General features: G+C 38.2%; 3 protein-coding genes across 3 annotated transcripts; all 3 read left to right on the top strand.

Moving 5' to 3' along the window:
• The first annotated feature begins 3,266 nt into the window (after positions 1–3,266).
• On the top strand, positions 3,267–5,745 carry LOC113683239 (uncharacterized). Its single transcript, XM_027200456.2, has one exon. It carries the CDS (start codon positions 3,563–3,565, stop codon positions 4,292–4,294), a length of 732 nt encoding a protein of 243 aa, XP_027056257.2. The 5' UTR covers positions 3,267–3,562; the 3' UTR covers positions 4,295–5,745.
• Positions 5,746–12,167: 6,422 nt separating this feature from the next.
• On the top strand, positions 12,168–18,143 carry LOC113683237 (dimethyladenosine transferase 1, mitochondrial). Its single transcript, XM_027200452.2, has 7 exons — positions 12,168–12,442; positions 12,906–13,054; positions 14,339–14,447; positions 15,100–15,251; positions 15,896–16,015; positions 16,406–16,533; positions 17,150–18,143. Exons 1-7 carry the CDS (start codon positions 12,316–12,318, stop codon positions 17,391–17,393), a joined length of 1,029 nt encoding a protein of 342 aa, XP_027056253.2. The 5' UTR covers positions 12,168–12,315; the 3' UTR covers positions 17,394–18,143.
• Positions 18,144–19,000: 857 nt separating this feature from the next.
• Positions 19,001–22,082, top strand: LOC113683240 (metabotropic glutamate receptor 3). Its single transcript, XM_027200457.2, has 2 exons — positions 19,001–20,022; positions 20,616–22,082. Exons 1-2 carry the CDS (start codon positions 19,212–19,214, stop codon positions 21,437–21,439), a joined length of 1,635 nt encoding a protein of 544 aa, XP_027056258.2. The 5' UTR covers positions 19,001–19,211; the 3' UTR covers positions 21,440–22,082.
• The last annotated feature ends 734 nt before the right edge of the window (positions 22,083–22,816 follow it).

Here is a 22,816-nt window from a genome sequence, read left to right as displayed (position 1 = left end):
CGTCACCTGGTTGAGCTTTGTCATGCACTTATTATCCTGAAAAATCGCCATCACTCTCGACCGTTGTTTTGTAACTTTCAGATGGCATGTTTAAAAGGTCCAATTTTTTTTGTTCTATATCTTCACTGGCACTTTTTTCATCTTATCCATTTTTATTTTTTGTTGTACACGATGCTTTTTCATTTTCACACGGTACTTTTAGCAGATTAATTAGCCGTATCCTCTCTTTCTACCGAATCGTTGCCTGACCATCGTCCTCTCTGGGTGTGGTATCATCAAGAACTGTGACCAATCTTTTTCCAAAGGGAATTTTAATCATTGCTTGCTTTTTATTCCATGAAATAATGGAAACCGTTCATGTTAATCGCTCTTCCTTACAACTCAGACTTGTCCATAAAGAATCAAATTAGGATCGACTTCTTCAGTTTCTTTTCCCATTTTTTTTCTTTTTTTGCTGGTATGTAAGGAAGATCATTTCTGCTGACTTTCCCTTAAGTTTAAACAGACAAGCTTTGGCTAGAAACTAAGCATACGCAAATCTCTTGGATTTGGTTCTTCAATTAGGAGGAACAAGTCATGTCTATGGTGAAGACCGTATATTCGTCAAGTCTACGTCGAATGAAGGTAAAGATCTTACAGATCTGGTGGTTTATTGCTGCTAGAGCTTCTCTGGTGCACTGGTAAAGTCGGGTTGAAGTCGTTCTATTGGATGGGGCGATCTCATCGTAAACGGGGCGAAATGGTAGGGACGAACTTGCTATCTAGCGAGACATGCTGCAGTGAGGAATATTGTAGCTCCATTCGCCAGGAGGGGTTTGGAGTTCTATCCCACGTGGTCGATAGAATTCCAACGAGTTCCCTAGATAGATTGCTGGTACCTTGAACAAAAGAGGGTGAGAAAGAGCCCTGCTCAACAACTCAAATGACCTTTCAAAGACTGGAACCAGGACCTCCCGATCTGGTGTCCAGCGAGCTGAGCTCCAGGCCACCTCGCGCATTATTGTGAAAGAGGAACATTGGCGCTCATCAAACCATCGACAACCCCTTTTGTATGCCTTTGCAATCAGCGATGTTGGAAGTTTGTGCAGAGACGTAAAATAGAAAGAATGATGGCTTCGTCGTCGAGTGAATAAAAATGGATATTAAGTTCAAGACACAGGAAATGCTTTGTTTAACAGAGCAGCCTGAATGCATATACGTCTATGGCCTGTTGTACTGAAGTTGTCTTCTTTTTTCTTTGTTAAATCAAATCCAGGTCACGGAAATTAAATGTGTCCAAACACTGTCTGTTGTTTGACTTATGAGCGGAAATGGTTCTGTTGACAACCAAAATGAACAAAACTGGGTGAATTTTGTATGCATAAGAGTGAAGCTCGACAAACACAAAAACAATTCTCACGACAGAATTTACGTCGCGGTCTGTGCTTTACAGATTGTTATTTGAACATGAGCGCATTTTTTTTTCAGTGACACTTTCTCCAAAATGCATCTTACGAGAACTCTTGATTAGAAAACTTCTAGGGAATATTCCGCCTTCAGACAGAAGATAAAGACCTCCATTTTTTCCTTAAACGGAACCTGGGGTATTTTTAGCGTGCATCAATAATGACTATAGCATAGTCATAAGTTTCTTTATAATACTGTTTTCGAACGCGTAAATGTTCATTATGTGTCAAGCCGGTGATTATTGTTCAATATCTGGTGTGCTTTTGTTTGATGAGCAGTCGGTATTACCGTAACTTGCCGGCTTGTTAAGAAGGCGAGAACTTTTTGGAATTAAAACACACTTACTACAAAATTTAAACAAAAAGTATTAAAAAATGCGCTTGTCAAACTAAACCTTCTTTCAGGACTACCTGATGCGTAAATCTGAAATTTTGTACTTCTGTTTTTTGAAATAACCATGATTTAATGTATTTTAAGTGCTCTTTACAAAACATGTTCCAGTTATTAAGCATTTGCGCGATAACCTCTTAATTTCTTCGAAGAAATAAATTAAAATCAAAATAAACACAAAGCGCGGTTTATTCTCCTTTCACAATTATGCCTCAAATCTTTGTCGAGTTGTAATCAATTAGAATGTAGTTAGCACCAAGAAAAAAAAAATTGCTCAATCAAACTTTACCATTTTGGGGTCGCTTAAGAATGCAGTTAAAAAATGACTTACGCAATGTATATAACCGTTGTAACACCGTTTATGGCCTTACAGACGTCGGGGACATGACCTGTTTGTGTACAGAGAGAGAACACAGAGTGAAATTTGTGTTTTGTTTGTGAGTTTACATTGCAACGATGGAGAAATGAACGTTTCTTTCATGACTTCAAAGTAATGCAAATGAGTGCAGAACTTAAATTTTTCTTCCTGACCGGCTCTCATGCTCGCTTTGTCAAACCCGGCACTGTTTATATTGTAATAAAATGCGCTTTCAATGAAAACGGCGCTAAGAAAGAAACGAATAGCGGGAATTGTACAAAGTAAAACTGCTAATCTTTTGTTTTTTCGGCATTTTTTGAAGTCCTTTTATATGACAACCTGGCTTTACAAAAGCGATATCATGTCGGCTTAGAGCACTTGTCGGTCTTTTGAGAAGCAAGCAGAACTGGCAGGTTGCAGAATAGGTTCACGGAGTAATCCGCAAATTCTTCCCACGACGTGAAACAAAATTTAGTCTTCATTTATTCCTGACCCTTCGAATTGTTGTCAGGCGATTTGACAAATCGGTAAATAGAGACCAACTCTCAAACACAGATCAGTTTGTTAATGCTATAACAAGTCGGAAGATGTGATCGGCAGATTTGTAATATATATTTAGAGATGAGAACCTGCGCCGAAAGAACTTCCAAAAAAACCTCAAGTGACTCAAAGAAAAATGACACAAAATGTCATATGAAGCTTTGATTTGATTCTAATCACACAAACGGGTCGTATTAACGCTTTCTTTCTTGCCTTCGATGTTTGGTTTTCTTTGACAAAAGTTGTTAATAGCGCGCGCTCCTAGATGAAAAATGCTAATTTCCAAACATATTAAACTTGTACCGATTTATGTTCACAGTGTGATTCAGAGATTTGTAAACAGAGCACACAATGAGTTCAGTTTTACAGAAGAAGTCTATAAAAATATCAATCACGCCTCGCAAAAGGGTATTTGTTTGTTTACATAAGCACAGTAGGGCTCTCGTTTCCCTGTATTGAAATTAACTTGTCTTAAAAGACAAAGAATGTATCGCCAATAAAACCAGCAATAACAAAACAGTTAGTTGATTCAAAGAGCTTTAATTACTTTGTGTGGGAGGATTTATGGACTATATCAAGCAATATTGTATCTTTTGAGCTACAGGTAATTAACACGTGTATACTGAGGCCTGTGTTTAGTGCTCTACTATCAGAGAACTGCAGAGCTCCTTTTAATTGTTCAAACGTAACAATTCCGCGAGTGCGCACTGAAGCCGGACGTCGGATTTGACCGCTTAATGAGCGGAGGTGTTGGACAGCTAAGCTATACTGAATAGGACAACAGTTCCGTAGCGGAACACGGCAGTTTGCAAGAGCAGTGTGCGCAAGATGAATACAACTGATTCAAGTTCCTCTACGGATTCCACAAAGACTTCAGAGAAAATTAAGAGGCCATTAAACGCCTTTATCCTTTGGTCCAAGAAGAGGAGGAGGGTCATTGCCAACGAAAATCCGCAGATGCACAACTTTGACATCAGTAGAAAACTGGGCTTGGAATGGCAAAAACTGTCCGAGGAAGAGAAAGCGAATTACTTCGAAGAAGCCAAGCGTTTGAAAGAGGAGCATAAACAACAATATCCTGATTACAAATACCAACCAAGAAAACGTGATAAAACAAACAAAAGAAACAAGCTCCTTCACGGGACGCCGTTTCAGTTCAGCTTCTATCCGCATGACACTACGGGGTTCTTCGATAGCAGGTACCATTTCCCAGTGCCTGACTCGAGGCCATCGTTTCCTACGGAACCCTTGCCACCTCACGGAGAACCCTCTGGTGTAAGCAGCGAGGATCATATAACACACAGCACTCACGCAAAACCAACACACACGGATCACAGTACCCACAGTGTCATTTACCAGAGCTTCCGGCCTCAGTCTTGCGATGGTTTTGTACCGTACAGGAGTCTGGAGCCTCCATACCTGCCTCTACGGCCCAATTTTGACTTCTCGCATCTAAACTGGTACGGTTCGTCTTCGGCTTCCAGCCGCATTGCCCCTGTACCGTACTGTAGTCGAATGTACCCATGGCACGCGGCGCGTCAAACCGATTTCCACTCGTGAGAACGGCGCGCCATGAACTCTCGAAACTTAGCGAGTTTACCAAGAAAGAAACATTTGAAGGTATAGTAGAGGCGTAAAGACATATTATTTGGCAATTTAGGATGTAAAAATGCGAGCAGAGACATTATTAAATTTATTGCTGATCAAAACGACGTTGAAATTGTTAGTTTAATTGGTGAAGACACTTCTAAAGTACCTCATGATTACTTAAATTTCACTTTGCGGGCAGCTCATCGTCTTAAGTAGACGCAAAAACCCAATGTAGAAGGTAATAGCAAAACGGAAGTGGCTTTTCGTTATTGTTATTGTTGCTTTTAACTATTTTGTAAAGTACAGTAACTTAAATCGAACGCGGTACTTTACATTTTGTGAAAAGCTGTTTGCAAATATACCGACGTTTACAGTTTAGTTCATCGACTCGCTGTTCCGTATATCCAATTTTTTGCAGAAACTCGTTCTAAACTTAAATTTATAGGCGATGAATCATTGCACGAAGTCTTATTTGGAAAACGAAAGTCTTCGATTACAATAAATCATTTAGTTAATGAAAAGTCAATTTTTACTCATTTAAGAACGTTAGAAGGCTGTAAATTGACAATAAGGTACAATAGTCAATTTTTTTTACTAGCTGGTAAGAAACGGAAAAATGTGACTAGTGCTTTGTCCTGACTGATCTTCTCGTATGAGCACCAAACATTCTCCCGAGGCTCTGTAAACTTGACTGTGTAAATTTTGAGTGAAGAAAGCGGCTTTTTGTCGAACCCAAGTGCTAAAACACGTGGCAAGTATAAAGTAATACTTTACTAATTGAACAGCGTGCAAAAGTTACGCAAATGTTCAGCGCATTTATGTGTGAGCCGGCGGCTTTGAAGAAAGGACGGAAAACCGCTCTTCACCGTTTTAGTAATTCTCCACACTTAATCCTTCATTTCACCTTTCGCTAAACGCATGAAACCAGTCGGCATAGGAAAGACATAATAGTTTCATTAAATCGTTTTACGGCTACACATAGAGTCAACAAACTACAAACACATTCTGACATGCTAAAGAAAACACGATGTAAGGTCGAAATTTTGTTGCTAACGGTAAGCTCTTTAATAAGAAGCGCTGTCTCGGGCTTTATAGAGACATAAAAGCTTTTCTGTACACTGTTGGTGTAATCAGAACTTGGAAAATAATCTCCAATGCAGGTTAAAGTATGGGTCACGGGAGAAAGAGAGCAAAACTCTTTAGCAACGAACTGCAGTTTATTTAATTTTCATTTGAAATTTTAAAGTAATTATTTTTTTGTGGAATTTGACTTTCGTGCGTACTTGTTCGAAATCTGCCGAGTTTCTCTTAGTTAGAGAATCTAGTAATGTACAGATCAGCTTTTAAACTTAGAGTGTTATATTCAAATATATAATTTATGTCTTAAAAGTAAAATAAAACAAAGGTTTTTGCGTTCGTCACATTGATCTCAATTCATTGCCCATTGAGCATAATAAAACTGAAACTTGTTAAGTTACTAATTCAGGCTTTTTTCGACGAAAATACTTTTCCAAGTAAAAATGTTTGCATATCCGTGAGTAATTTAGGGTTAAAACGAGGGTTTAGCCCATGAAATAATAAAACAATTACGAAAAATGCGCTAGATAACTGAAACGAGAGATTACAAGAAAACAAAGACTTAAAAAGAAAAAAAAATTCACCCATTTGAATTTTTTGCTGTACTCAAATATCACTAATGTTTAAAATTAATTTAAGGGAAATTCCGTAACTCCTCTCGCCGATTGCTCGAAGTTTCAGTCTGCTTTAATACACGCGCTTCAAAATGCTGATAATTTGCAGCTATTCTACATGATTTTGCCTTTTTGATCGAGTAAAAGGAAAAATGTCGATGAAAGTTAAGTGAAGCAAATTAGTGAATTCCTCACAGTAAAACGTGTCGCTAAATCATGGAAATCACTTTTAAGACCAATTTGTGTTCAGAAGTTAGATATTTTCTCTTAAACCCATTTCCTATGCTCTTTAATACAGAGAAGATCATTTTACATAATATAACACTTTAATCATCTGGGATTACTAAAACACTACACGACGAAATTATGTAACGACTTTACCTCTTTTTTTACAAATGCATATCCATTGTTACATTGCCTTTCATTCCTGGAGAAACATCCCAAAAATTATACATACTTAGCTACTTATCCTTGTGTTTCAGTTGGAACTCTTGATCCCTAGCTTGTACTAATAGTCACATGAATATATCTAGAGATTACCGTTCATGTCTTTTAGTTACAAAATTACCTTGCATTATTTTTTTGTGTTTGATTCCATTTATGTCTTTTTGCTTTATTGCAAAACCCGATGCACAGTATAGTATGATTTTTTTGAATACCTGTTTAACTCTTCATGCCCTTTCCGTTGCAAAACAGAATACGCATATCAGGAAACAGAACACAGATCTTTTTATTAGAATAAAACAGAATAGTTTGTCTCTTTTGTTGTCTGTTAGCAGCGTTCTCTATTTAGCTGAACTTAAATGTTTAGTAATTAAGGCATTTTTTTGAACTGGTAAAGCATTATTCTCTTTATAGTGAGACACCTAAACTGTCCTATGTTAGCGTTTGATGGGATCTGCGACGGTTGTCTCACCGGTTCAGCTGAAGGTCGGCTGTTTAAACTTTTAATTTAATTTTTAATAAAGAGTTTGGAATTGAAAGTCAAGGAGTGCGGGAGCATAGTAATGTCAACGTCTCCGCAAGGCATGTGTTGATTTTGAAGGCGAGGGCGAACGGAGTTTCCATAAAGAAGACGTTGAATCAACTGCGGGAAATTCTCGTAGGAGGTGTAAAGACAAGATTGCCTGAAAGTGTTTGTAAATAATTGCTTTCGGCAGATGCTGAAGGGTGTAAAGCCAGGTAGAAAGGACAAACCGACGAAGAGGCTGGATTACTTCTGCCGTATAAATGTAAACATTAATTGCGTATGATTATGAGAGGGAAAAAAAATAAAGTCATTTTCGGATCATGCTGTGCTTGTTTTAAACTACGGTTTTTCTCTCCAGGAATGGAAAAATCGTACTCATTATAAAATTTGAGTTGTGTTCGATGTCGATCTTTCGATCATGATTGGTGTTTGAGATAGGTAATAGATGACTTTAGAATTTGATTTGTTATTGGTTAATATGTGTGGCTTCGTGTGCCCTTTGAGAGCGAATCCTTTCACCCATTCGTCTTTTAAATCCTACGGTTTTTATCATGTATATTTTTTGAAATTAGATTCCCAAGAGAAAAAAGCGAAGCTACGAAAAGAATAGCTTCTCGGTTAGATTTCCATGGCTCACGCATTTGTGAAGTGAGCATATGCCTGCTTTGATTACTTCTAGGGACATAGTATTAATATAGAAATAGTGTCGGTGTGCAAAATAAATCTGGTTTTTATGTTGCTAAAACAGCAACAATGAGTTGTTACAATGCCTCGTACAAGCTAAGAGTTCGACTCTTTCAAGGTTTCTTCATCCATTTTTATTTTGCATCGCTCCTTGTGAACCCTTACTCTGAAGATAAACGCTAACTCAAGTCTTATTATGTACTCCTTACTTCTATCGCGAACAAAAGCATTTTAACTCGGAGTTTCTTGTACAAAATACCGTCCCTCTCTTGAAACGAAGCGCTAGCTTATAAGTGCTTACAAAACGGAGCGTTGTACTTTAATTTTTCTAAGCTATAAATAAATCATAACTTTTTATTCTTAATTGCGAAAAAGGACGATTCGATCTGCATTTTCAATCGCATTGTCAACTCGATCAATTCAGGGAGCCACGTTCTGTCCAAATAAAAACTTGCTAAAGAATTGAACTTTAATAATATCCAGGAGCAGCCATTTACAGCCTTGATTTCCTTTCATAACATAGCCAGCCGATAGTGCACCTTTATCTCAAGTGGACTTACTCTTTGAGGGCCCTTTTTTTGTTACGATAAACTGTATAAACGCTAGAGGAGGGGAAATTGGACAGACTTGTCATTTCCACCCAGGAACTGCCTCATGTCTTTTACAAACAATTTGAATGGCCTTCCCCCCAATTCATAGTGTTTTTGTATGCGATGAATGCCTGCGGGAAGTTTGTTTTGTTATCTTGAATCTGGAAATTAATTTTGAACATATTGCACTCTTGGAGTGTGCCAATGTTGGTATGAATTATTTATTCAACGAGGTAGTTTGAAAATAACAACTTTCGGTACAAAACATTCTGTTGGGTAATTTCTAAAATAACAAATTTGAAAACCATGCCAGAATTCCCTTTATTGAGCGATCTTATGCAAACTATAGCACTGAGCCAAGAGTGTATAACCTTTATCAGCTCATTTGCGGGGTTCATCTCTTTTTCTTTGGTTGATCGTTTAAAACCGGTGTCTTACTTTAACAAAGAGTCTTTATCCATTTAAATCGTGAAGTAATATGCTTAAGAAAACAGAAAAAAAAGAACGTTATTGTGTGCTGGTTCACATTTCGTCTGGAGACGTTGACAAACATTGCCTCCAAATAGGCAAAAAATATAAACCACCAGTTTATTAAACGTTTCTGAATATCCCTAAATAAATATCTGAAGATTGACTAACCTGCTTTGTAATAAATACGTTTCCTGTACGCCGATATCAGCAACGTTTTTTTTCTCTTAAAGTGTGATTAGTTCCCCATAAATATTGAAATACGAAAGCACGTTCTGAGCATTAACTCATCGGAGGTTGAAAACCTAGGCATAAACCTCAGTCATATATAAATTGAACACGAAGAACTTCTCTAGCTCCAATTGCAATATTTAGAATGTTTTATCTCCTAATCACTTAAAGGTTATTGGCAGATTGATTACCATATCTTATAGTCTTCGTTTCGCTATAGTAGTCGACATTTGTCCCAGAATTACTACACAGTAACCTTATATCGAGCTCGACTATAGCTGTCTATTAGCGTCTTACTGCAAAATATTTCCTGATGCTGGGAAAATAAAAGCGCCCATTAGCGATTATAATAACAACCCTGCTTCTTTGTCCTAATAGTTTATTTCCCCACGAAAGCCCAAAGGTAAATAAGTGGTTGTGTGGACACGAGTGTCGGAAATATCATGGTTGATACGAACGCTTTAATTCTTGAGTAAGTGAAAACTGGGCAATAATAACAATGTTTTAGCAGGCAATATTACACTTCTGAAGTCTTCGTTGCAATAAAGATGTGTATCCATTGCCTTAGTGAAGGTGACAAAGTTTAATTGTTAAGGGTGCCGAAGTTATTTCATTGAAGATCGAACACAAAATAAAAGTCAGAAGACAACCGTCTCGCCAGTGCAAATGATATGTCAACAGAGAGTGCTTTCAGCCGACAAGAAAGAAAGCAACTTCGGAAATGGTGTTATAGCATAGAAATTGAGCAGTTGATGGAAATATGTGGCTTCCAAAATCATCTAAAATTCATCTTCTATCGTCTAAAATTGTTTCTTTAGATTTTACAGGAAGATGTGAGATTGGAGAAAGAATTCAAAGCGATTGAGCATTCGGGGCGACTCTGTACTATCAAGGTGAGTAAACTGTCCATGACGTACAGCTGCCTCTAAAGTAAATACAATATCCTCATTGACCTATAACTGAAGTTTCACGCAATTAAAAAGATTAGCGCATAGAATATACAGCAGTAAGCATGATGGGCATAAGGCGATAATTAAGCCATTGAAATGGCTTCCCGTGGGATTGGATCTTCAAACGGGTTTCCACACAATATGGCCGGAAATTAAAATCTCCAACGAGTAAACGAACGCTGATTTAAATGTCAAAAAAGCACTTGGCCTCTCTGTGATTTGCCTCCCTGTTAGACTATTTTTGATGATAGGGGCACAGTTGACGAACGTAATTACTGACGCTTGGCAGTTTACGAGAGAGTCGTTTTATTAACGGGTAGAGTGGGCGGAACTTAACCACCTGTTCCACTGGTCCCTTTTGAGAACATTGTTTCATTTGATTGGCATTTATAGTTCATATAGTTAAAAGAGTTACCTTCACCAAAGACCGGGCGCTTGTAGATATTCCGACATTATGAGATTCAAAACATGTTAAACTGACGTTTCTTGTCCATTGCTTGTGAAAAGACTTGACTTACAAAAGTTTCAGTTATCTTTAGCTGTAAATAGAGCTGTCTAGCTGGCTCCATATCTGAGTTATCAAATCAAAAGTTTATTTTAAAACCATGTGTGACATCTTGAGAGAGAGAAAAAGACACCCTTTGACATATATGCACTATTGTATTTATAATTTCACTCCTTTTTTTGCATGTGTCGCTCAGCTTATAGTTAAGCTGTAACACTCTTTCGACTTTAACAAAAGTAAACACAAAACCAATCGAGATTTTAGGGAAACATACGATGGTTTAGGAGGACCGATTCTATTCTTAAGTCACAGAAAACGCCGCAGAAGCGTGATATCTCCCTATAAATCTGTCATGAGGGCAATTTTTTCAATCTTTAAGGGTTAAATGTAGACGTTTTTATTTCTGTTACGCCTCTCGCTTTCTCAGCACAGCTTTTCGGCGCCTTTCAGCACAAAATATTTTTTTTTAGTTGACCCCGCCACCCTTTCAACGGGAGCACTGTGCTGCTCGTTGTAAAGTTTCGCTTGCTTATATTTTACATGTGCTCTTTTCTCTATTGACCTGGAGTTTTTGTCATGAAAGAGTAGCCATCGCCCAAGGGTTTTTCTCTCTGACATACATCCTGGTCGCTGAGAGAAATAAACGTTCTATTAAGTAACCTCTGCATGCATATCCAAAAGTGTGCAAGAATAACACCTGATAAATGTTTGAGGTCACCTCCAGACTATGAAAGGAAGTGAGGGCTCGAATCTGCCATTTGACGAGTGTGGGTTTCTCATGAATGCACGCTGAGATGAAGGTTGCATCACGGCGGGATAACCTTAGTTAGACCAGTATTTTTCAAAAGTGCACCTATATGTTCGATCAAAGTAGTACTCTCCCTGTACTGGCCCATTGGTACTTACATCATTTACATGGTCCTCCGCTCGATGGTTCTAGTGCACGTCATACATTTGCCCCTAAGACTCACTTTGCGGGATCGAATGCTGTTTGCTGCTATATAGAAAATAACCTTTGTGGGAATCTTTAGTGCCTAAAAAATGAAATTAGTTCGTCATGATCAATCCAGTCTTCAGCAAAAGAACTGAGTATTCTTTTATACAACTCGGTAATTCTGTTTAAAACGCTTTGTTGTCTAAGAGCGTCACTATAAAGTAATACCAAGTGTAACTTGGTCTGGGCCTTCAAAAGACCAAAGGCAGAAGAAAACCCTTGCAGCCCCTTTCTCCCACTCGTAATTTTCTCAGCAAAACTGAACACAAGGTCCCTTTAAAAGTATTATTAAGCTAGCAAGGGGATGACTCGTCAGTTGCCCATATTTCCGAACAAGGCCGAATATAACAGGTGGTTATTCCGAAAATATAGACTGGCGAAGTCCGTTTCGTGTTGATAAGCTCTGTTGAAAAGATTGTGAGAATATTTTTCACTCACGTAGAGATAACCTTTTTTTCCAGCGATTGAAAGCAATAGTAAAACCTCGATAGTCAGTAAAATGTCGGTAATTGCCGGGAAAAATTTCAACCATACAACTGAAAGAAAGAATTTGATGTTTATAACTACATATAAACCAATTTCCATTTTATTAAAAGAACGTTTCTTAACCAAGAAATGCGGTCCTCCATCATTTAGGGCTATTGTTCTTTAAAAACAAATAAACAAACGAACATGCTATCTTATTCAAACTTACGAACAAACAAATCCCTGGATAGCGAATCCAGCCAAGTAAAACTGGGACAAAACATGAAATCCGAACAATGTCAGCGGTATTACTCATAAGTAGGAAATTCAAGATGGCGGACGTTGATGCACGGGTATCTTCAGTAAGTTTTCAATACCGTTTTTCGTCGCTTGATTTATCGGTATGATTATCAAGTATCTATAAGAGTAGCCAGTTTTGGATAATGTCTGCCAATCCACGGCCTCTTCGTCTTCCTCCTATGCCAAAAGTGGCTGACCTCCTTCGTGTGTATGGGTTGTCTGCGAAGAAGCAACTTAGCCAAAATTTCATTCTTGATCTGAACATTACAGGTAATGCCAACGGTGTTAATGTGTGTTAAGGGGCAGTCACGTGGGGGTCGGAAAGAGCAGGGGGGGGGGGAGAGAAGACTGATTATTTGAAAGAGGAAAAAATTTGTTTTAGTGGAATCTCAGGTGTCAGTTTCAGAACAACTGTGTTTTCTTTTTTTTCTCCTTACTTTTGACATCAACCATTAAATGTGAAAGTATCATGAAACTTTAATTTTCAGAGGTTTGGCGTGTTCATTTAATCGATTAGCTCTAAGATAACTTGGGTAAGATAGCTGAATCATCAGTTGATTACAAAATAAAGTTGCTGGTTGGATTTCAGTTCCCCTGCTGATGATTAGAATCTTAATTTGTCTCATGTTGGTAACATGTTCTTTAAAACATCTTTCTTTATGGTATACTGTTCTTGCTGGAAACATGAAGATTTCTTTTTAGACTACATGCATACTGTGCTTTTTATAAACAGATAAGATTGCAAAAGTTGCAGATGTGTTTGATTGCCATGTTTGTGAAGTAGGAGCAGGGCCAGGATCACTTACGAGGTCCTTGCTACATGCTGGAGCCAAACATGTTGCTGCTGTGGAAATTGACAGGAGATTTCTTCCCTCTTTAGAAGTATGCAATAGGCCTTTTTCTGAATTACCTTGGGCGTCTTTTTCAAAATGAGGCCTGGTGCTCAACAATTCCTATGAAAATGAGATAAATGCATGCATGTGAATGAAAACTTATAATCATATGGAAGGATGAGCACCAGGATTCATTTTGAAAAAGAGGCTAATAATGATTTGGAAATGGGCTATTTGACTTGTCCATTGTCATTTTAGCTGACGTGGCTGAGGAAAGTGAAGAATCTTACCCTTCAACTCCCATGAGTGTTCAAGACAGAATTTCTCCTTACAATATCAATACAATACCAAACAGACAAGAAATGAGAATAACATTATCAAGAAGGGGATTATTATTTGATCTAGTACCAAATTCTTTGAACTAACACCACAAGAATTGTATGGCAGATGGTAAGGAGAATTACTAATGAGATCTTGGGAGTTGAAGGGTTAAGGTTTGATTTTATCCTCACCCTCAGCACCCTGCCAGTGAAGAGAGTCAGAGAAGAGGCAATTTTAGAGAAATAGATCTGACTAAGATTTTTTTGTTGAAATCTGAGTGAATTGCACAAATACACAGAGAAGAGACCTTTTCTCCACCATCAAAACACACAATCGATAGTTACACTTAGTGTTCTCCCTTATTTTAAGCATAACAGGTAAAATAGGGATCCTTCTACCAGTTGAATTTTCAAGAATTCCAAGATATTTTAAATGGTAATAAGAGGTACTACAGACGTTAAATTTTAACAGTTACTGCCTGAAAAGGAGAACACTGTACACTTGAGCTAAAACCATTTGAAAAAAGGGGAAAACTTTTTGTGAACAGTTTGTTCACTTTTTACCTTGAGAAGGATTAAGTGAGTGATATTTCTTATAATTGTAGATTGCAATGGCATTAATGAGGGCTGTTAGTTGTTCAAATGCTTAGAAAAATGTTTTTGGCTATGCCATGAACCTAGTCACTTTCATTCTGTGTTTGGGAGTCATCTAGCCACAGGAATGGTTCATTATCCTAAAGTAAAACTTAGAAGAGGCTTGCTCTTGAAATACATGTATTAATGTCATTAAGGTTGTGGTTCAAATCTACTAATGGTTTAAAATTTTCAAATCAGTTTATGTGTGTAAAAAATAGATACAAGGAAAATCTTGCACCTTGTCAGTAAGAACATGAATGCTAGATAACAAGTCATGTTCAAATAGTATTTTGTTGTTATTACACTGCATCAAGTTAAATTTAATTTTTTGTTAAGTTAACTGATGTCTTATTCTCTGACTGCTGTATCATCATTAGATGCTTGAAAGTGCCAGCAGAGGAAGACTGTCAATACATCATGCAGACATCATGAAGTTTTACATACCAGATGCTCTACCAAAAGCTGATGCTGTGCATTGGCACACAGGTGGTTTGTTGAGAGTTGAAATTCATGCATATTGCCAAAATACATAGGTTTCCTTAATATGATCATCTTGATGGGAGTGGTCCATTAAAAAAATTGTAGATTGTGACCAGAGCTGATGCATTGATAATCCAGTCAGGAGCCATCTTCTCTTTACCCTGATGATTTTGGTTCAGGCTTACAAAACTTCAGTTTGTGTCAGCAATAACTGTCAAATATAATACATTTTTAGGCCAAAAGGAGGACAACATGGAATATATATAAGTTCTCAAGAAAAGGGGTGTTTTATATTTTAAAACACAACACACGAGGAAACAAATGTAACTTCTGTTCCATAAATAAAGTAAACCCTTTATACCCTAACATCAGTTGCATTTTCTCCTTACTTTTCTCCATATCTTTCTGATGTTGCTGACAAGGAGAACTGTTTTGACAATAAAGAGCTTTTTTATTTGGTGATCATTTTCTTAGTTCTTGTGACCTTTATGTGTGATTCTGGGGCGATAGTGTAAGGATGAATTAGATGCTAGTCACTCTTAGGGATCAAATGGTTTTTAAAAAACCTAGCAAAGCAAAGTATGATAAGGAAAGATTTGAAACCCTGGGAAAAAAGTATTTCTAAGTTTTTTGTCTCTTTGATTTTGTTAATTTTCAGATGTTCCAGGTGTTCGTATGGTGGGAAATCTTCCATTCAATGTATCTATTCCTCTTCTTCTGCAATGGCTTGAAGCAATTCCACAGAGAGCTGGGCCATTCACTTTTGGTAGAACACCAATGGCACTTGTGTTTCAGAAAGAAGTGGCAGAGGTAGGCATGTGGTAGTATGTCATCAGAAATTGATGAATTGAAGATAACATGTGATGGTGTAGTCTGATTGTGCAGGTGATTGTAGACCTGAGAAGGACTGTTGTTGATAGTAGTGACTAATGTTCCTCAGGTTCAAACTATTTACTTTATGAAGACAGCTTATCTTTGTTGAAACATGTTTTGCAAACTAATTGATAAAATGGTTTTTTTTTCTCTCTGGCAACTGTTGAATATGACCTTGATTTTGTCCTGGGATTTTTAAATGTGCATGTTAACTGTGTGACTCAGATGAGAATTTCAATAAAAGTGTCTGCTGGGTCATCAGGATAGTCAACTGGAGCCAAGTGGCCCACCTTGCCACAGCTTATCCCAGTTTCCTCAGCACAACTGAGAGTATCATTACTCCCCCCTGGATGGGATGCCAGTCCATCACAAGGTTACCCCCTAGCATTTCATCTGTCTTCCCAAATAATTCACTGGTATCCACTTATACTCCTGGGGGGGGGGGGGGGGAGGGGGGAGAAAGGGGAGAAAGAATCTCTGTGAGAGTGAATCTGGACCTCTCCACCCAGAGATAATTTGCAATATCTTTGCTTCTCCAAAATAATAATAAATCATAATTTAAGTAATTTTTTTTTATTTAGAATATCCAAGCTCCTCCTGGAGATAAGGAATGCACACGCCTTTCCATTATGACACAGTATCTATGTGAAGTCAACAAGAAATACTTGATACCGCGCAAAATATTTGTACCAGAACCAAAGGTATATAGAATGTAAATTAAATTATTAAATCAGGACGTGTAGCGGGAGGTAAAGGTAACAGTAATGAAGTGGCAGCTGGCTTGTTTCATCATGAGTCACAAAACAGGAACAAGGAAAATATAGTGTTTTTTTTTTCTCTACTGATTAAGAGTCAGCACAAGAACCGTTTCTTAATTTCTCTTCATTAAAATAATTGCATCTGTCTTTTGAAAGCTTTTGAGAAACACAGAACGCTTTGTAGCATAGAAAAGCACTATTTTAAACATACGCCCAGGTAAAGACACCTCACTTTAAAGTGTTTTTTTTTTTCTAGGAATGTAAAGAAATGATAGATTTTCAATCGTGGTTGTATTTTGAAGATGGATCTGTTGTGTTCATATTTCCTTTTAGGTTGATGCCATGTTGTTACATTTTGTACCACGAGTCACACCCCTTATTGAAGCTCCTTTCGTTGTTGTGGAGCAAGTAGTGAAAGCAATATTCTCAGAAAGACGGAAAACCATCAGAAATTCGTTACGGTACGGTTACGGTAATATAGAACGTAATTACTATACTCATTTTGTAATTCATTTGACGGTATATGACAAGTAAGTGTACCTGAAACCAAACGTTGTTTAGGAAGGAGAGGGTAGAGAATCAAGTGTAGAGTACAGATCGATCTTGATTTTAAGACTGTATCAGTCTTTAGCCCTTTAACTCCCAGAAGTGATTGACACGTAACTTCTCCATGCACAATCCATACATGATCCAGCAAACAGGTAATGAGAATACTCAAATTTATCATGTTGAAGTTTCTGTTTTGATCTAACACCAAATTCTTGTGAGTAATTTACAAGGAAATGCGTCGTAGCTGTAGGGGAAAATTAACAATCAGATCGTGGGTGTTAAAGGCTTAATTAATCTCTTGAAGGATTTCAATTGAGTGTTAAAAGTAAAGCAGGACTGCTCTGGTTTGGTTTTTCTTCACTCTATGATGGGTTCAAAAAAATTGGCGCCATTTTCTTAAAAAGCTGATGTTTCGATCGTTTGACTTTCATTTTAATTCTGAAGACATATTTCTCTTCGCTATACACACCTTCTCCCTTTGACACGATACATTTACCAACACAAAAAAACCTTTGTTGTATTCCTTAGAACACTGTTCCACACAAAGCCAGAATTATCGGACGAGCTATTAGAGAGGACAGGGGTTGATCCCACTCTACGGCCTAACCAAGTTAACTTCGAGGATTATGAGAAAATTTGTCGCTCGTTTCTAGAAGTATCACGTGAACATGACATGCCAATCACGCCTCTTAGAGTACGCAAGCCTGTTGCTGTGGCAACGAGGAAACTCACTGGCGTGGATACTCACACCAGTTATCAAATCACTCAGTAATATAGGCCTTACTTCAGCGGATAAGGAGAATCGTCATGGTGTTGTAGCGTGACAGAATGGCCTTTCGATCTGTCATGCCACTCTAGCCAATATAATTTCACGATCCCGTTCTTATTTAGGAAACACAGATACTGTCAAGCTTAAGATAACAAGCGTAACACGTTCCATCTCTGGCATACAATTTTTAGGCGTGCGATGAGATTATTTTGATGGTTATGTCGAGTCGGCAACCGCGGAAAAAAAATGGATTGCGTCATGTATCACTTTTTAGTTTCTTTGCAAACACTTTTCAGCGGACTATTCGACGGAGTAACAATTGGGGTTCATTCTCAATTCTACCTTACAGGGAATGACTAATTTGCAATGTAGAGGGTAGAACCAGAGAAAGACAATTATAAATTACAGGTGGCTGTCTGTGTATTCAGCGTAATTATCGGTTTGATAAAGCCATATCGAAAGCGAATGGTAATATCGAAAACGTTTTGGTTATTCTAAAAATGAACTGGCTCTAACTTGAAGATTAGATGGAGAGAGTTTGAATACTCTGTAAATTCAAGTTAGTTTGAGAGAGCGCAAAGATCATAAATATGGTGTTTAGGCCGTCGCTGGATTTCCCCCTCGTTCGGTGGATTTCCCCCCTCAGACTTGGATCTTTCGTTAACAATTGCCCTAGCAAAATCAGTCTAACTACATGTGTAGGGCCCATGGCGGTTCAATGCCTTTGAATAAAATTAAGAAGTATTTGCAAAATTGCAGTTGTTTGTTGACAGCACATCTCCACCGAATCTAATATACAATTTATCGATGGTAAGTTATCAGCTCTCGAATCTATTGCCTTCTTTACGGCTGAAATACCATCGTTAACGTTGTTGTCAATGTTGACTGCCGCTCGCAACCTGCACACGGCCAGTTTCGGAATAAAGACACGTACGAGGACAACACGTTGAGGAATGGAGGATGATGCAAACTGCGTTAGAGCAAATTTCAGTGGAATATTAAAAGAAATTCTGAACTAAGTCGGCAGTGTCCTTCAGCTCGCTTTGTGATGGGACTAGAAATCATGCACTTTCCTCTCAACCAATCGGAAGTAAAACTTTAACCAGTCGCGACTTCGTCGCACGCCTTCCTCCGCACCTCAGGCAATTTGCTTGTGTTCTCTTTCTTTTCCCACTTAAAACATTTTCCTTTGTTTGAATGAGCCGATGCTTAACGTGTGTCACGAGCGTGGGACGTGGACTAGAAATTAATCATTTGTCAGATGTTAAACGTCTTTATTCCGCGACCAAGCTTAAAATTTACCATCTAGTACTCTTACCCCCTAATACACTGTAACCACAGTGTCTAACTTAGGTTAGGTTTTTATCATGTTAAGCATATTGTATGAGCGCACAAAAACCGAAATTTTTTTATCGTGAAATTTTTTCAAGGTTTGCCCCTCCGCGTGCATGCGAACTCCTTATGTGCTAATTAGATGGTATGAAAAAGGCAAAGAGATGAAAAAATAAAGGAGACTTTGATTAGCACGCGAGGGCGTCCAAAGGTTTAGAGAGGTCCCAAAAAAGTGAAGCACGAGGATCGAATGACGAACGAAGACATCATTTACATCTGAGTTAAACTGTGGTACCTGCTCCTGGGCGTTATGCCAAAGTCAACAATTTAGAAAGCTGTTTAATTGGTGGACCTTTTTGAAATATAAACACCCATCATTTATATATTGATGTTTACTAATGAAGCCAAAAATAATTTGCAAAACATGTCGGCTTGCTACAAATAGAAAACCCAAAAAGAGAGAAACGGCAAAATGTTATCAGCATCGCCATGAAAAGGTGGCTGCTGATACTTTTAATTGCTTTAAGTTTTGTTACACAATTTCAGTTGCAGGTCGCCGTTTCAGGAGGTGAAAGTCAATATTTTACAAGTTATCATCAAGCTGTAAACCATGACATCGCGTTCGGCGCTCTTTTGCCTCTCCACTCAAGAGAAAAACGTGGAATTTGCGGATCTCCAAAGCGCCAAGAAGGGTTTTTATGGCTGCATGCTCTGCAATATGCAGTGGAAGACGTGAACAGAAAGTGGGACGCACGGCGTTTTAATGCATCTTTGACACTTACTGTGTGCGACACTTGTAATGATGAACAAATAGCTTTAGAACAAGCCCTCGACCTTGCATATACATACAGGAAGAAGTTATATGGTGGCGACGATTTAAAGCCGGTTTTGGGTGTTATATCTTCCTCTAAGAACAAGGATGCTTCGACTCTCCTAGGACTGTTCAAGGTACCGCAAATTATCTTTGGTAAAGACAACAATACGCCTGACAGTCCAGGTGATATTTTACAATCAGTGTCCATTGGATATTACAAGGCTCGTGCGCTTGCAGATCTTGTCAAATATTTTACATGGAGTGCTGTGTCTGTCGTTTATTCAACTGAACATCAGGATGACTTTGAAATATTTTTGCGCATATCCAATATCGAAAAGCTTTGCGTTGCGGTGAAGGTTTTGCATAGTGGCGAGGGAACACACTCTGTATCGTATGAGCAGACAATTGTGAAACTATTATCTGAGCCAGCGTCCACCATAGTTATTTTATTTACAGACGACAGAGAAACGAAAAAAATATTGCAAAGTAAGTGTTTGGGCAGAAGACATGCATTATTGACTAAATATAATGAATTCAGTATTTTTTTTTTGCATCTTGTAAGGATTCCAACAGCCAAGATTAATTGCCTTTCAACAGGTACCGGGCAAGTTTTCAGATCATTCCGATTTCCAACTCAGTCACTCACAACCTATAAAATAGCGTAGAGCAAGATTCGGAGGGAGACTGATCCGACACTCCTAGCGGACGGCTCACTCAATAATCGGTGGCGACGTACAATATCTTTTGTCTATTACGGGGTATTTTAATAATTGAGAAAAAAACAAGTTTTGCAATGTCCGTGCTTAATAAACACTCCCTAAGGGCAAAAGGGAAATATTGAAAAAAAAAAAAAAAGTAATAACAACAACAACAGCAAAACTAAAATCGGTCGATTTGAATCTCAGTAGTTTCACTCGAGCGCCGAATTCTGATTTCTGTCAACTGACAACATCATTCGACAGCACTCGTTCGTCGTAGTAAATGACTTCGACTTGAATATATTCCCGTCCCTGATTTTTTGCTACAAGGTGCATTATTGAGAATTGACAATTTGTTTTACCCTTTATTTTACTCAACAGCTGTTAAAATTGTGAAACCAACTTCACAATTCACATGGATCGTAACCAACCAAAGAGACGTGCACTGTTTTGAGGGTAACTCAGAAGATGACACTTTTGTTATTGTCCCTCACTTTCCTTTCATGGAAGGATTCAAGGACTACTTCGAAAACAAAGGCGATACAATCGAGTTCAACAGCATCATTGAAATGCCCGTTGATCAAAGCAGCTGCTCAAACATTGGGACAGCTGACTCACCTTCTAAACGAAGAAAGGAAGAAATTCAAGCATCTATGAATAGTATTTATTTGCTTGCGCATGCGTACGAAAAGGCATCCCACGCCATCATCGGCACCACGATGCAGCTCGACCGAGTAGTGTTTTCGAGGAGTCTGGGACACGTACTAGACGTTTTCTATAGTCAGAACTGGAAACGTTTTTCGGGTCAGCAGCATATGAAGGAAAATATTTTTTCTTTGATCTCTGTGAAGTCGAATGGATCTGTCAAAAATCATGTTACTGTTGGTACTTGGGACAGTTCATGGTATATTAACGGCTTTAGAATCAAGTGGCGGAACCAAACATTGCCAAAATCCTCCTGTGGTAACCAGTGCCCTCCAGGTCACATTCGAGTCTTAAAGAACGATAACGAGTGTTGCTGGTCGTGTGCAACGTGCCACTACAATCAAATCGTGAAGGATGATTACACATGCGTAGATTGCTTGAGGGGCTATTGGCCGAATGAGGATTTTAAGAAGTGCGAGTTTCAGTGGCAGAGAACGTTATTCTTCTGCACTTTAGCTGTTTCTTTCGTGGCACTCGTCTTCGTTTTCATGGTGCTTTAGCCCTTTAATTCCCAGAGGTGATGAACAATAGACTTATTTAGTAAAAAAAGCCGCTCTAGAATCAACAGTGGTAATCGTCTTGTTCCGCGCGCCGCAAATAAATACTTGATGGATCATAGATACGATAACCTCCATTTGGCTTCCACAAAGCGTGCTGATTTCCTCTACTTTTCCTCTTGGAAAAGTGTTAAATCGTCAGACAATTTTCCACAGAAAAATATTTTTTCGTGCCAAATGGAAGCTGTCATTAATAACACCAGAAAACCTCACGTACAATGAATGCTCGGCAGCTAGAGATGATAAGAGTCTATTAGTCGTGGAAGTTAAAGTATACAATGGCTCTCAAGCCGGAAAAGTTACAATTTTTTTATGAGCGAAGGCATGAACAATTAACACTTTGTTGTTTTTTTTGCAATCTTCCCTTACACTGGGTAGTCAGGGGATGATTTTTCCCTAGCCACTTAAAGATGAAGGAATATTTTAGTCTGTGATAAGTCGCTTCAGTTTGAAAAGCCGACAATTTACAGGTTTAGAACTCATTTTGATGTTGTGTTAGGTCAAAGTGAATTTATTTCGAGTTGAATGTCAAAGAGATTTTGTGATGTTGTCCATCTTACTTTCAATAAAATGATTGTCTGGGTTAGATTTCGGATGACTGTTCACAATGTTAATCCAATTTCATTAGCAATTCCATGCGCTATCTAAATAAACCAAGTGAATGGTGTATTTTCCTACCCGAGCCTAGTAACAGGTCCACCAGTAACGCACATGATCATGAGAAAGAAAACTGCAGGCGAGGAAGCAACTCGATCAAACGAACTTACATTTCAAATGAGAAGCAAACAAACAAACTGCTCTGGAAGATTTAAAAAAACCGTGCAAAGCAAAACCAAGTCTACAAAAAGGAACCTCCTCTTTTAGGGAGTGTACTGACGCCAGCCTTTAAAGACGTGTCTTGACTTGTTTTGTTTAGAGGATGATTTTCAAAGCTTTCTATTTACGCCTACACTCATGAGCACTCTTAAGACACGTCAGAGAACAAAAATCCATCGTTAGACAATTAGGTAGAAAGCAATATTTGAAATCGTGTAGGATTAACAATTCACAAGTGCCACTAATGCTAAATCGCAAAGTGTTATCCTATTCAAACCACCAGGAATGAAGTTAAGAATAAAAACACGCAAAGTCAATTATGAAAACTGAAAGGAACGAAATGGAGCACTGATTTGGTATATTGTGTACAAATTCTAAAGTGACAATTTCAATCAGGATTTATCGTATAATACCGTTTCGATTCGGGCTTTTAAACTTCTAGTCTCCCAGCTCTAGATACTTGTCTACGATCGATTGAGACAATGGGTTTTAACAGACAACGAG

The sequence above is a fragment of the Pocillopora damicornis genome, chromosome 8, assembly GCF_964200805.1.
Source record: "Pocillopora damicornis chromosome 8, jaPocDami1.2, whole genome shotgun sequence".
Taxonomy (NCBI): Eukaryota; Metazoa; Cnidaria; class Anthozoa; order Scleractinia; family Pocilloporidae; genus Pocillopora; species Pocillopora damicornis.
The sequence above is the reverse complement of the archived record's forward strand: the minus strand, read 5'-3'. Positions and strand labels throughout refer to the sequence as shown.